The 13,689-nt window shown below is 42.1% G+C and overlaps 1 protein-coding gene across 1 annotated transcript; it reads right to left on the reverse strand.

Annotated features, from left to right (window-relative positions):
* Window positions 1-3,564: 3,564 nt before the first annotated feature.
* Window positions 3,565-9,967, reverse strand: SRP19 (signal recognition particle 19). The gene is made up of 5 exons (XM_075740281.1): window positions 9,854-9,967; window positions 7,513-7,588; window positions 6,502-6,573; window positions 5,203-5,314; window positions 3,565-4,257 (listed from the first exon to the last, which is right to left on the reverse strand). The coding sequence occupies exons 1-5, from the start codon at window positions 9,889-9,891 to the stop codon at window positions 4,124-4,126; spliced, it is 432 nt and encodes a 143-aa protein (XP_075596396.1). The 5' UTR covers window positions 9,892-9,967; the 3' UTR covers window positions 3,565-4,123.
* Window positions 9,968-13,689: the final 3,722 nt, after the last annotated feature.

Below are 13,689 nucleotides of genomic sequence, written 5' to 3' on the forward strand. Positions count from 1 at the left end.
CCTCACACCTTGAGTGCAGAGTAAATTCCCACTGGGTGATGCATGTCTGCCTTTGTTAATATCGCCACCTACAGGAAACCACAGATGCGCAGTGTCGTTTTAAAAACTACACTGCTTAAGCAAATTCTCAGAGAAAACTGTAAAAGCAAGACAGATGAAATAAAAAGACACCCATTATAACAGTTTTTCCCTCAAAAAAAATTTTTTTTTATTGATAGCATTGAGACCAACAGTGTGGTACTTATGTATTTTTACAGCAGCCTTGTCTCCACTCCCAAGTCCCACAACGGCCTCCAACCATCTTCCCTGTTCCCAGAAACTGGGGGTGTGTGTGTGTGTGTGTGGGTGGGGGGGGGTGTGTGTGTGAAGGTGAGAGGGGAAGGGTGTTGAAGAAGGGGGAAAGACCTGCAGAAGAACCTGACTTACTATCTCAACCAGCTTGTTTTTAAGTCTCTAAGAAACCCAGTTTATTAAAAATCAGGAAATATACAATTGAAAGTCTGGTTTGTATGCTTAACCTTGGCAGGAAAGGGGAAATTTTTAACTTTCAGATGCCTCATTTGGGAACAAATATTGCTCACATAGTATACTTACTCTAAAGCCAGATAGAAATAAAAAAACCAAAAACCAGCAAAACACTGAACTCTGTTAGAGATGGGGGATAAGCAGGCAGGGGTTTAGGGAATCAGACTTCAACTCCCTATTGGTAGTAATCATCTCATTTCCCAGCACTGCACAATTTGCTTAAAAAAGTCAGCTTTACCTGTAGAACTGTCTTTGTTTATTTGATTAAATCACAGTTTTATATATTTCAGCTCAATATTACTCTTTTCAGAAATCTTTCTCAGTCTTTTTTGTAAGATCCTTACACTTTAAAATAGCTTCACTATTTTGGGTTCTTTGATTGGGAAATTTGGTAAGCAATGTCACTAAGATTCTTTCTCACTCACATATCATAGCACAGACAAGTTCTTAAGATATTTGATTTCTGACCATTGTGAACAGATATCCCGTAAGACTTACCTCCACCTTTTTCAGCTGTCCATGGTCTACAGCTCTGATTTAGAATATTTAGGCATAACATGATCATGACTTGGCTGGAGTCACTTAACATCTTGAAGCCAAGTTATCTTGTACCAATGAATTTTCACGGAGCTCTCCCTTTCAATAAAGTTTCAGAAGAGTTACTTAGCACTCAGGAGAAGGCAGGGATAACCTGAGCCTCACAATCTGTCTTTTATATCACAAGTGTACCTTCCATTCTTGCTTGCATACCTCACTTGGTATTTTTCCCCGTATTACAACTAACTTGTAGCACTTCCCTAATTCTATAGAGTGGATGTAAATAACAACTTCTGACTATGCCCAGTTGTTTTCTCTTAACAAAAACAACTTTCAGATAGCACCTGTTCCTGCTGTTCCTGTGCCATGACATTCCATCAACTCACAGAGATACTATTTAACTAACATCTCAAAGTTTAGGTGTGTTTTCAAGACCAGACACTCCAAAGGTAGCTTGTGTAAACTGTTACATCAGCAGAAAAAAACCTGAAAACATTTGTATATGGTCAATCTTTAGAACGCAGTATTTCTTCTCCTAAGCTATTCTATTTTGGAGTCTACATACTACTACTCCCACACTGGTACAGGGCTTGGCCTGAGGAATTTGTCATGGCAGCTTTTGGATTTGGTACAACTGCAGTGAGGATGAAAATCCATCCTTCTCCTCCATTAAACAACTGTTTTGAGTTTACATGGCAAGGTTTTGTTAGCAGGGGGCTACAGGGCTGGCCTCTGTGAGCAGCTGCTAGAAGCTTCCCCCATGTCCAACAGAGCCAATGCCAGCCGGCTACAAGACAGACCCACTGCTGGCCAAGGCCAAGCCCATCAGTGAAGGTGGTAGTGCCTCTGGGATAACAGTTAAGAAGGGGGGGTGGGTGGAGGGGGCTGGAAAAACCCAGCAGCATTTTGCAGCTAGGGAGAGGAGTGAGGTGTCAGAGAAACAGCCCTGCAGACACCCAGGTCAGTGAAGATGGAGGAGGAGGAGGTGCTCCAGGCATCAGATGCAGGACTTCTGACCCTGTGGGGGACCCACGCTGGAGCAGTCTGTTCCTGAAGGTCTGCACCCCATGGGAGGGACCCATGCTGGAGCAGTTGGTGAAGAACTGCAGCCCGTGGGAAGGACTCACGTTGGAGAAGTTGGTGGAGGACTGTCTCCTGTGGGAAGGACCCCACGCTGGAGCAGGGGCAGGGTGTGAGGAGTCCTCCCCCTGAGGAGGAAGGAGTGGCAGAGACACCATGTGATGAACTGACCACAACCCCCATTCCCTGTCCCCCTGTGCTGATGGCGGGGGGGAAGGAGGGAGAGAAATGGGGAGTGAAGTTGGGCCTGGGAAGAAGGGAGAGGTAGGGGGAGGGATTTTAACATTTGGGTTTATTTGTCATTAGTCTACTCTGATTTGATTGGTAATAAATGAAATTAATTTGCCCAGGTCGATTCTGTTTTGCCCATGACAGTAACTGGTGAGTGATCTCTCCCTGTCCTGATCTCGACCCAGGAGCCTTTTGTTGTATTTTCTCTCCCCCGCCCAGCTGAGGAGGGCAGTGATAGAGCAGCTTTGGGTGCACCTGGCCCCCAGCTGGGGTCAACCCACTACAAGAACCATGCTTACAAAGTATTACAGACAGGAAATACAACTGACTTTGAACTATTCACAAGTCAGGGGCTCTAAGCAGTTGCACTAGCAGTACCTGTCAGCATTGACTTCAAGGGGCAACTAGCAACTCACCATCTATTGAAAAAGATGGAGTGGAACAATATAAGAACATAAGAAAACTCGAACTACAAGCATGAGTAACTTGAGCAGGGACCATGAGGAACTTTACCAGGTTTCATTACTTTAGAATAGTCATTAAATGTCTAGATACATTTTGAATGCTGTTTATCTTTAAAATGGGAAAATGTGATGCCATAGAATAGCATACCTGATCAACAAACCCTAAAAGAGAACATTGCCACATGAAACATTTATCAAAAATAATCTGATAACTTGCTTCCAGTAGTCATCTGTGAAGGCATTCAACTGACTTTGTTTTCATATAGTAAGGATTAGAAAACTCATGCAGGATGTTTGTTTTCACTCAAAACAAGTACTGCTACTTCTTTTCTAGTCTCCTTATACTAAACCACATCTCATTTAAGTTGCACAGGCCATTTCTTCATTATTTGAAGGAGCCTTACTACTGGACAGCTGTTCTGACCAACTCATCCTCCCAAGTAACTTTCTGTCCCTATCTGTGGGCTACATAAAAAAAGTAAAATATTTAAGTTACCAGATATTGCAAGCCTCCGACATCTGGAATAGTATTTGACAGGTAGAAAATAAAGCTACATTTCCTAAGCTCTCAAACAACAACCCAAAACAGGATAATACAGTATACTATATTATACAAGATACAAAAGGGAACTATTTTTTTTCAAAGTATCTTAAAACTTTACAATATTATCCTTACAATATATGTCACTGCCTTCTTTACAATAGGCTGTGGAGGAAAAATTAACACTTTTGGAAAAAAGTATTTAAAAAAATGTAGTTTTATAGAATTAACATGTCATCTTTATTAGTACACTTGACAGTTGTGAAAGATTATTAGCAAGGGAAGTTTACAGAGCCATAACCTCATTGATTTACATTTTTCTCTTAGTGATAAAGACTCTCCAGAATTAAGACAATCACTTCACTAGCATAGATAAATGGTTTACTAAGGCAACCAGTTTTCAGATATCTAGTCTGTGTAAGAACATTTAGTTATCTATCAAAAGCTGCATATTTCTTCCAGAAAGAATAATTCTCCTGCCCACCCCATTTGCCTATGTTCTTTTGCTTTTAAAAGTGGATGCTAGCTTCAGACTTGCAGGTTGTGTATGAAAACCTATTTATCGTTACACAGATGCGAGGCAGCAACATGCATTCCAGTTCTGAGAAAATGAAGCAGTTCTATTCAGTTTCACCTGTTTATTTCTTGCTCGTGATCTTTCACTCCAAAGTTGCAGCAGTAATGTGTCCATCCATATTTGTCATAAGTACAACTATGTGATGTAACAATTATTCCAGATGTGAGCTCATTTCTTTTTCTTCCCTTTACCTTTCTTGCCTCCCTCTCCTTGCTGAAGACTTTGATCACTACCTCCCATCTTTTGGGTTCTTGTTTTCAGTTTGGGAATGGTTTCTGCAGCATAGAGCATCACTGATTTACCTAAAAATAAAGATCAATGCATGCTTACCATGTTAAGAACATTTGCATAATTTTCAAAGTTAGAAACTCCAGCCCCACTTCAGATTTCTGTTAAACTAGACATAAAGCCTAGGAGTTCTGCTTCCTTACCCTGTGTAGCTAGAAGTCTGTAAAAAAACTCTTATCAACTTCTTCCTTTTAATTTTTAAAAAAGTGCAGGACTGATAAATGCCACAGCATACTGGAACTCACATGTAACCTGACAATCTCCTAAGTATCTACATACTTCCTGTTACTTTTCCCCTTCACCTTTTAATGTCCTAAAATACCTTGGACAGCCAAAAGCTACAAGTATTTTTGAAAAGACACTGCTGTCTTCCAGCAAGAATATGGTTTTAAATCATCCCCTGACCAATAGCGTTCTTAGGGTACTGTAGATTCAGTATTCTTCTTGCTCTTTCCTTAAGATACATGCTTCTTTAGATACATATTTGCTTCCCTTTTACACACTGATTACTCATCAGGAAAAATCCAAAATACTAAATTACTTGTCATTCAAGATGACCTATTCTTGTTAATTAAAGGGAACTGCTCCATTGTTAATTTATGAAAATGGCCCGCAGAAAACTGAAGTCAGTATTGTATTTTATCAATTTGGCATCCATAAGGATGCCTAGCTGATGGATGTAACCTAAGAAAAAGGTAGAATTTAGCCATTTTAATACCTCTGTTTTGACTGTCAACAAAAGAGAACTGAATGACTGCTGAACTGGACACCAATCACACAACATTCTTCACACCACCATTTTACAAACTCCACTCAATGCTCACACAAGCAAATTTAACTCAAAAGTTGTAAAAATTATAACAGTAAAACTAATTGAACAAGCTGGTAACATAACAAAATAAACAAAGTCTTTCTGGTTTAGTAACAGATAAAGTGCCAGAGCCAGGTACTCTACTCACGTGTTGGAAACTGAGGTAAACATGGGTTGCCATCATCTTGTTTGAGCTGTATTCGTACTCTACCTCTGTACTGCACATCTCTGTTCCACTCCCTAGGATACATCTTATTTTTCTGTCATACAAAAGGAGAAACTTGTTACGGTAAGTACTGGAATAATTTTCTGCAAAATGCATTAGGCAATCAAAGTCATAGCAGACTGAAAGTCTTCTGAACAGATGCAAGCCATAACTGTAGCTCTCCACAGTGTCTTCCACCACCTAGCTACTGCAGCAGCATTCAAAGCTACAGCATAACTTTTTCAGAAGCACTGCTGCAACCAGCTACTGGTACTGAACAATTTAGTGAGTAACCTGCTACAGGGACTGTTCTACTTCTCCACCAGTCTGGACCACACTGACACAGGTTTTTGTTTCATCTCCACAGCCTCAAACCCTTCTGAACACCTAGAGACAGTATGTCAGTCGATCACAGTCTGAGGCCCACTGCTTCTGAATGTTCATAACTCTCATTTTTATTAAAATGTTACAGGTTTCTTACAAGCAATGGCTATTTCACAGGCTGGTATGCAGAATATATTCTACTTCTTCTGAAAAGCAAAGTGATATTGTACTGGTTTTTGGATACCAGTCACACTCTTAGATGAGGACCTAAGTTCTTTAGTAAAGAAGTGACAAAAAATGCAATAGTATTTTAAATTGATAATTACTTCAGAAAATGAATTGCAAAAAGTTACCTCTCCAGAAATCCAGACTCATACCCTAACAAAGAGGTAACTAACAAACTTTTTAAAGACCAAGCAGGTATTGCAACAAAAATATTAACATTCTCTGGCTAAAACATAACTCCAAAGGACCCTGAAGATTTCAAGCATCAGAATTCTGTTCCTACAGGACAGTCATTCCAAAAGGTAATCACCCTTCATTAAAAAAATGCTTTTTTTAAAAGCTTAATTTGCAGAGTTGCAGCTTGCAAATTTATCTTTTATTCTGACACACTTTTAAGCATCTAGGATAGTCTTCTCAGAAGCATAGTTAAATAAAAGCAATCTTTTTATAAGCTTAAAAAGTGGCATAGTCTCAGCGATCTGGGTTATTCCTGCATTGCACACAGTTTTCCAACATTTACTTCATCATTTTAGTCAGCTGTTACTCAAAGCAAGCAAATATCTTGCCTGATAACAAAAACTTCTAAATTGCAATTTATCCTATCTGTAACAAAAGATAGGATGAAAGAAGAACAGAGACACATATCAAGTTTTTGGGTCTTTTTTGTGGTTTTATTTTGTTTTTCTAATTTACCTCTAACAGCACATTGAATCCCACAGCTGCACATACATCTTGGATTTCTGTAGATGTAGGATTTTCAACAGCCTGTTGAAACAATGTGTTAATTATTTTTCAGTGATGACCTACGTATACACCAATAGCTAGCTCTTTCCCACCCTATACTCTGTAACTAGAAAAAGCAGATGAGGAAAGAGAAGGTACTTCAAATAATGACAAAAATACTGTAGAAGTCATCTGTGAGCACTCCTATCATCTAGAAAACATCAAAGTAGAAAAAAAAAGAGATAAGACATCAGTGAAACAGGAAACAGATGAGAAAATTAATTAGGATGGAAGTAAATAAAAGAGCTGCTTAGGAAAAATAACTGAAATTAAATAGCATTTATTATATTTACAACCCCCCCGCCAAACACCACGAATGAGCAACAGCAAACGTACAGCAAGGACTGAAGGAGAAAAGAATAGAAACTTTCTAGGCACAGGGCAGCAGTCTCCTTCCATAGACAGATCTTCAATTGGCAACTTACATGCTCAAGATTGATTTTATTTTTAACTATTATCAGAAAAAAACCCCAACCCTAAGCAGTGAAAAAACCCCTTTATATTCCCATCACTGATTGTTAAAAATATTATAAAGGAGTGAGATGATGAAAAACTACTTCTGGACAGATTAAAAGCAACAACTACTACCAAGTGTATGTGCCACATGCATTGTAAATTCTATCCTTGACAGCAGCAAAGGGGACAGGGCAAGAATATAACAATCATCAGCTAGCTATTCTTTTCTGCATCACTTCACTTGCTTGCCAAAGGTGCTGCTCACATGAAAGCAGACACTTAAACCCAGTGCTCTTCTACCAAATTCATATGCTGACACTACATTATCTTCAAATACACTGTAATTTCCAGTTATTGAGCTACTTGCCATGGGGGATCAACAACTTTAAGATTTATTTTCCAACTCTACACAATACTGCACAGCAAAACAAAACATCATTATTTCCCTGCCACCCACAAAATTACTTTGTCTATAGGTATCCTTCTTCCTTCTGCTATTGTCTTCTTGTTATTCAAATATGCTGGATAAATGCAGATGAATCTAAAAAGAGAAAACAGTGAGTTTAAATAATATTAACTCCTTAATTGTTTATGCAATATTTTCCTAGTAAAATAAAAAAATCAGTCTCATGGCTATAACACAAATGTTCCCACAGCAGCTGTGAACAACCATTTTTTTTCCCTAGACCAATTAGTAAGTTATTGCAAAACCCCATTTTGAGTTATCCAGGTCACTGCATGACGATTTGGCTGAAATGTTCGTTGCATGACACCACTTTTTGGGGCACAGTGTGTACAAAGGATGGCACTATTTATCTTGAGAAGAAAAGAAGGTTGAAAGAAAATGTTTTGACCCACTTCTTAAACCCTTGAAATCTAGAAGAAAACATACACATTTCCCTGAAAAGAATTAAAGGTTTCCTGAAAAGGCTGTAGTACACTAATTGCTGACTAAGATCTTGATAGAAGCAAGAATTGGGGACTTTTTTTTTGCTATGGATTTGGTTTTTTTTTTTTTTGTTTTCCTATCCACACTCACACACAGAACAACCCAGATTTGGTTAAGTTATAAAGCCTCTGAAAAACTATGCTTAGAAAGTTGCTTAAGATTTTTCAGTAGATTTAAACCTGTCAAACACATACAGGGGACGAGAATGACAGAACCTCAATTATACTTCTTAACGGACAATTAAAGACCAACTACATGAGGCCCACAAGGAGAGGCTGAAGAATGCCTACATCTAAATGAGAAGCTCTGACACTGTAAGAAAACAGAGAAGCAGAAAGCGAGCAAATAATCTGGAGCAGACTAGTGCTCAGTTATTTGGAGACTGACAAGGCTCACTGATCCTTACTGCCTCCTAGGAGGCATCTCTTGCTGTCTCTAAAACTAGCCTCAGTCATCTTGAGGGTATTGAATGATGAGAAGCTCAACATGAGCCGGCAGTGTGCGCTTGCAGCCCAGAAAGCCAACCGTGTCCTGGGCTGCATCAAAAGAAGTGTGACCAGCAGGTCGAGGGAGGTGATCCTGCCCCTCTACTCCACTCTGGTGAGACCCCACCTGGAATACTGCGTCCAGCTCTGGGGGCCCCAGTACAGGAGAGACATGGAGCTGTTGGAGCGAGTCCAGAGGAGGCCACAAAGCTGATGAGAGGGCTGGAGCACCTCTCCTGCGAGGACAGGCTGAGAGAGTTGGGGTTGTTCAGCCTGGAGAAGAGAAGGCTCTGGGGAGACCTTGTTGGGGCTTTCCAGTACCTAAAAGGGCCTACAGGAAAGGTGGAGAGGGACTGTTTATCAGGGAGTGTAGTGATAGGACAAGGGGTCATGGGTTTAAGCTGAAGGAGGGTAGATGTAGATTAGATATTAGAAAGAAATTCTTTACTGTGAGGGTGGTGAGGCACTGGCACAGGTTGCCCAGAGAGGTTGTGGATGCCCCATCCCTGGAAGTGTTCAAGGCCTGGTTGGATGGGGCTTTGGGCAACGTGGTCTAGTGGAGGGTGTCCCTGACCGCAGCAGGGGATTAGAACTAGATGGTCTTTGAAGTCCCTTGCAACCCAAACCTTTCTATGATTTTATGATCTCATTACTCTTGCCTCTTAAACACTTTTTCACTGACATTTTCCCCTACAGCTCTCTTTATGAGCCAACTAGTACTTTTGCGTAAGCGCCACAGTTCTGCACAGGAAATTTTCAGTCTTGTTACTGACATTCACAATCATCAACGTACTACACTGACCACCACCACCTCTTGCTGTTTACCTTTTCTGGGCTTTAAATAACATGATACGTTAAAGAAACGACAACATAGCACAGCACCAAGCACTCCGGAATCAGAAGCTGCCAAATCTTAGCCTCCCACTTCAACATATGCACCGTAATCACCTTCCCTGGTACAACACGCACCCCCGCTGCCGTGAATCACGGCGGCTGGCGCCTTGCTGCCCTACATGCGGACTGCCAACCTGACTGCTGCCTCGGGGAACCGGCCCCAAGCCACCGCTTACAAGGACTGCTCGGGAGAAGCTCGCCATGCCAGCTGCATCAAATTCAGCGTGCCGCCACGTTATACGACGTTTTATTGTACTATTATCGCTCATACTTGGAAATATTACAGCTGCAGGCCCGACCCACCTCCGCCGTCCCGAGCCGGTGTCTTTTCGCCACATGAGCCACCCACCCCCTCGCCGCCGGCTGCGGCCCTAACGCGCCCGCGCCCCGCTCCGCTCCAAGGAAGGATGCCGGCAGCCTCCGACATGAAGGCAGCACCTGAGCGTGCCGCTGCCTCGGAGGGCACAGCCCACGTTACCTCTCCTTATCAGCAGGAGACGTGGCGGCAGCGGCCATAACGGCACCACCGACGCCACTGACGCCGTCGACCCACAAGCAGCCTTAGCCCTCTTCCCCTTCACCAGGAAATCCCGCCCACGTCCTCCAGGCTCGGGAATTCCATTGGTCAGTGATGCTGTCTCTAAAGCGCATCACCCTGTAAGGAGGCGCAACGTTAGCGCCGCAGGGCAGCGCGCGGTCTCCGCCGCGCATGCGCCTTTGCGGCGGGACCGGGAGGCGGGCGGGGGAGGCCGGTACACCTGAGGGTGGTGCTGCCATCCAGAGGGACCTGGACAGGCTGGAGACATGGGCTGACAGGAACCGCAGGCAGTTCAACAAGGGGAACTGCAAAGTCCTGCACCTGGGGAGGAACAGCCCCAGGCACCAGCACAGGCTGGGGGCCGCCCAGCTGCAAAGCAGCTTGGCAGAAAGGGACCTGCGGGTCCTGGTGGGCACCAAGTTGAACATGAGCCAGTAACAGGTACTTGCAACAAAGGCGGCCACTGGCATCCTGGGCTGCATTAAACAAAATATGGCCAGCAGGTCAGGGAGGTGATCCTGCTGCTTTACTCAGCACTGGTGAGGCCACGCCTGGAGTGCTGGGTCCGGTTCTGGGCTCCCCGGTACACGACAGATGTGGTTATACTGGAAGGAGTCGAGCAAAGGGCCACCAAGATGGTGAGGAGACAGGAGCATGTCTCACATGAGAAAAGGCTGAGAGAGCTGGGACTGTTCAGCCCGAACAAGAGAAGGATCTGAGGGGGATCCCATCAATGTACATAAATCCCTGCAGGGAGGGTGCAAAGAGGACGTAGCCAGGCTCTTTTCAGTGGTGACTGGAGACAGGACCAGAGGCAACGGGCACACACAGACACAGGAGGTTCCCTCTCAACATCAGGAAACAGTTTTTCCCTGTGAGGTTGACTGAGCACTGGCACAAGTTGGGTGCAGTGGGTTGAACCAGATGACCTCCAGAGGTCCCTGCTACATCAACAATTTGGTCACCCTGAATTCCACAGGGCACATTTTGTGCACTGTTACGCTCACCAGTTAAACTTCATGAAGCAGCTACATACCAGGGCAAAGAACTGAAGGTATTTGTTCAATATTTATCCATGTTCTTATATTTTTTTCTCCTCCAGCAAAGCATCCAGCTCCCCACAATGAACTAGTGAAGAGGAGGGTGCTGAGACCCAGTGCAGCAAAGTGGTGTTCCCAGGGAAAGGAAGGACTGCAAGTGCAGTTCATGAAAACTAGGAAGAGTTAAGAGCTATGGAGAGGCTTCAGAAAGAATCAGTGTGGCATTTGGCACCTACTAATGATTTATTTGGACTATTCAGTCTTTTGAATGATGGGCAGTTTTGTTGTCTTTTGTCTTTGCTCTCATTACGTCAGGAGTGAATACACTGTATAAAGTACTACAGAAAAGAAATACGAACAGTACAACTATGTGGCCTCAGCAGTAGCACCTTTCAAAAATGCAACTGCAGCTGTCCAGTAGCAAGGCAGCGATTTGGCAGTGCCTCACAAACATGACTCAACAAGCTCCTCAGCTAAAAAAAAAAAAAAAGAAAAAGTTATGTAAATGAGGTGTGTCAAGTTACGAAGGAAGCTTTTGATGCAATAGTTGTCCAGCACTAAAGACAGATTTTTGGAGGGTGATCTGATTACCATCAAGCTGGCAGATACGGAGTTAAGTGTACCTCTGTAAGAGGTAATCTATTACAAATAATTACTTCGACATTTTTTATTGCTTAATGACAAAATGTTCTCATCTTGTTAATGGCTTCCCTATGTTGTTCTTTTTTTTTGCATAGTGTTTTTCTTTTAAATATCCATTGCATATACACACTCATTAAAAGTGTCTATTGAATGATTTTCCATTGAGATCCCCACTACCTAAAAAGTGGTAGAGCTGCTGTTACCTCAGGAGTTGTCCTGTTGTCCATGTTTTCAATGCTTAATCTGCACATCAGGCACAGTGCAGAAGCTTGTTCTGTCAGCCGTTGTCACCTGCATTCAGCAAGGCAGAGGTAGGCTGTAGGGGAGGGAAGGAGGGAGGCAGGCAGGTCAGCAGCCTTTGTAGCCTTGGCCTACAAGCATTTCACCTGCATGCCCCCTGCATGGTAAGTGGATCCCATGCTGGTGGGTTGTGCTTCCCAAACACTGGACTGTCATCCCTGTCCCTGAGACTGGGGAGAAGAAGGTCCTAAAGCTAAAAAAGGCTTCAACAACGGTTTACGCCACTTAATCCTCCAGGACTGTATATACAATGTGAACTGTGGACAGATTAGATTTCATTATATTCATTGTGTCTTCATGCAGGCATGCAGCATACATAGCATACTTATGATCTGACCATTGCATGAAACATGGTCATCACTAAACCATGTTACAAATCAAGCTTATTCCCGTTTGGTTGTGTCGAATAACATGCGTAGCCCTGTCCTTTTGGGACACATAGGTTTGAACTCATCAAAAGGGTATAAACATACATCTTCCTCTGAAGGACAGGGCTCTAGCAGAGTTTAAACTGAAGAACAATCTAATGCTTTTAGGAAAAAATGCTAAGAAATATTTATTTGGTATTACCACAGCTTCATATACAATTAAATAAAAAAATAGGCTAAAATGTAATGAATACTAAAATTTATTTCTTCACATTATTTTTTTCCCCTTGGATTTCTACAATGTTTTTAGTTTCTTAGTTACTTTGTAAAGCAATTTCTGGTGCATAATAGGCTACCATTGGACACCACCTTAAGACACAATGCTCTGACATTACGTTAAAGAAGGCACTGAACACAGCTGCAGTTTATGAATGGCACAGTACCATTGTTACATATGAAGACTGATCTCAATCAGTCCACTTAGTTCAGGACACTGAATTAAGATTTTGTGTGTTTGTTTAACGTTGTTATATTTGACAATTGCATGTTATTGCATGTTATTTTTTTCCCCTTGAATTCATACTGCTTTTTAATACCAACATATTAGATGAATGCCTTCTTTTTTAAAACAACATTTAAACTTACTGTAACAAAACAAAAGCTACATAGCCTGTATCAATATTTGTGGGGATGACAAAAATTATTCTTCACATCTTTTTCAGATGGAAAAATAATTAAAAAATTGTTGCAAATGGAGTTTCAAATTGGATCATGACTGACCACAAGAGGGGAAGCACGTCTTCTTTTCTGCACATGGTATTATTACATACCAATCACCTTTATCGGTGCTAGAATTCACAATATCTTGAAATTAGCATGTCTAAAATGAAGCACTGGGTACAAACATGTCAATTTAATCCCCATCATCACTGTAGAATAACTTCATTGAGTATATGGCATCCAGTCACTGCATTTGTTCTAGTGCCATAAGAAATACATTTTAAACTTGAATTCTGTGTATTTCTAGCCTGAGGAATTTGGAGACACAAGTAGGTCACAAAGCACACTAGCTCAGGCACATTGTAGCTGCATGTGCTTCCCAAATATCTGCTGTCCTTAACCTAGAAATTGAATGATGAAGCAACCAAAGCCTGACAGCTTTTGAACACTTTAAAGCAGTACAAAGAGAAGGTAGAATTTCTGGTGAGGATAGGACTCATGTACATCTGCAGCAAAATTTCAAGATGGCAAATAATGCCTTTGGTTAGTAGCAGGGATACTGCACTCTGAAAGCTATGCATAACTTGGTGAGGTTATTCCATTTGCTGTATCTGCAGTGGAAGGGGAAGTGGCAGGGAATGAGCACTGCACTACAAGCATTTCAAGCATATACTGCATACACTGTCAGCAGCAAGTCAGGTGTCCT

This window comes from Balearica regulorum, chromosome Z (assembly GCF_011004875.1).
Source record: "Balearica regulorum gibbericeps isolate bBalReg1 chromosome Z, bBalReg1.pri, whole genome shotgun sequence".
NCBI classification, from domain to species: Eukaryota; Metazoa; Chordata; class Aves; order Gruiformes; family Gruidae; genus Balearica; species Balearica regulorum.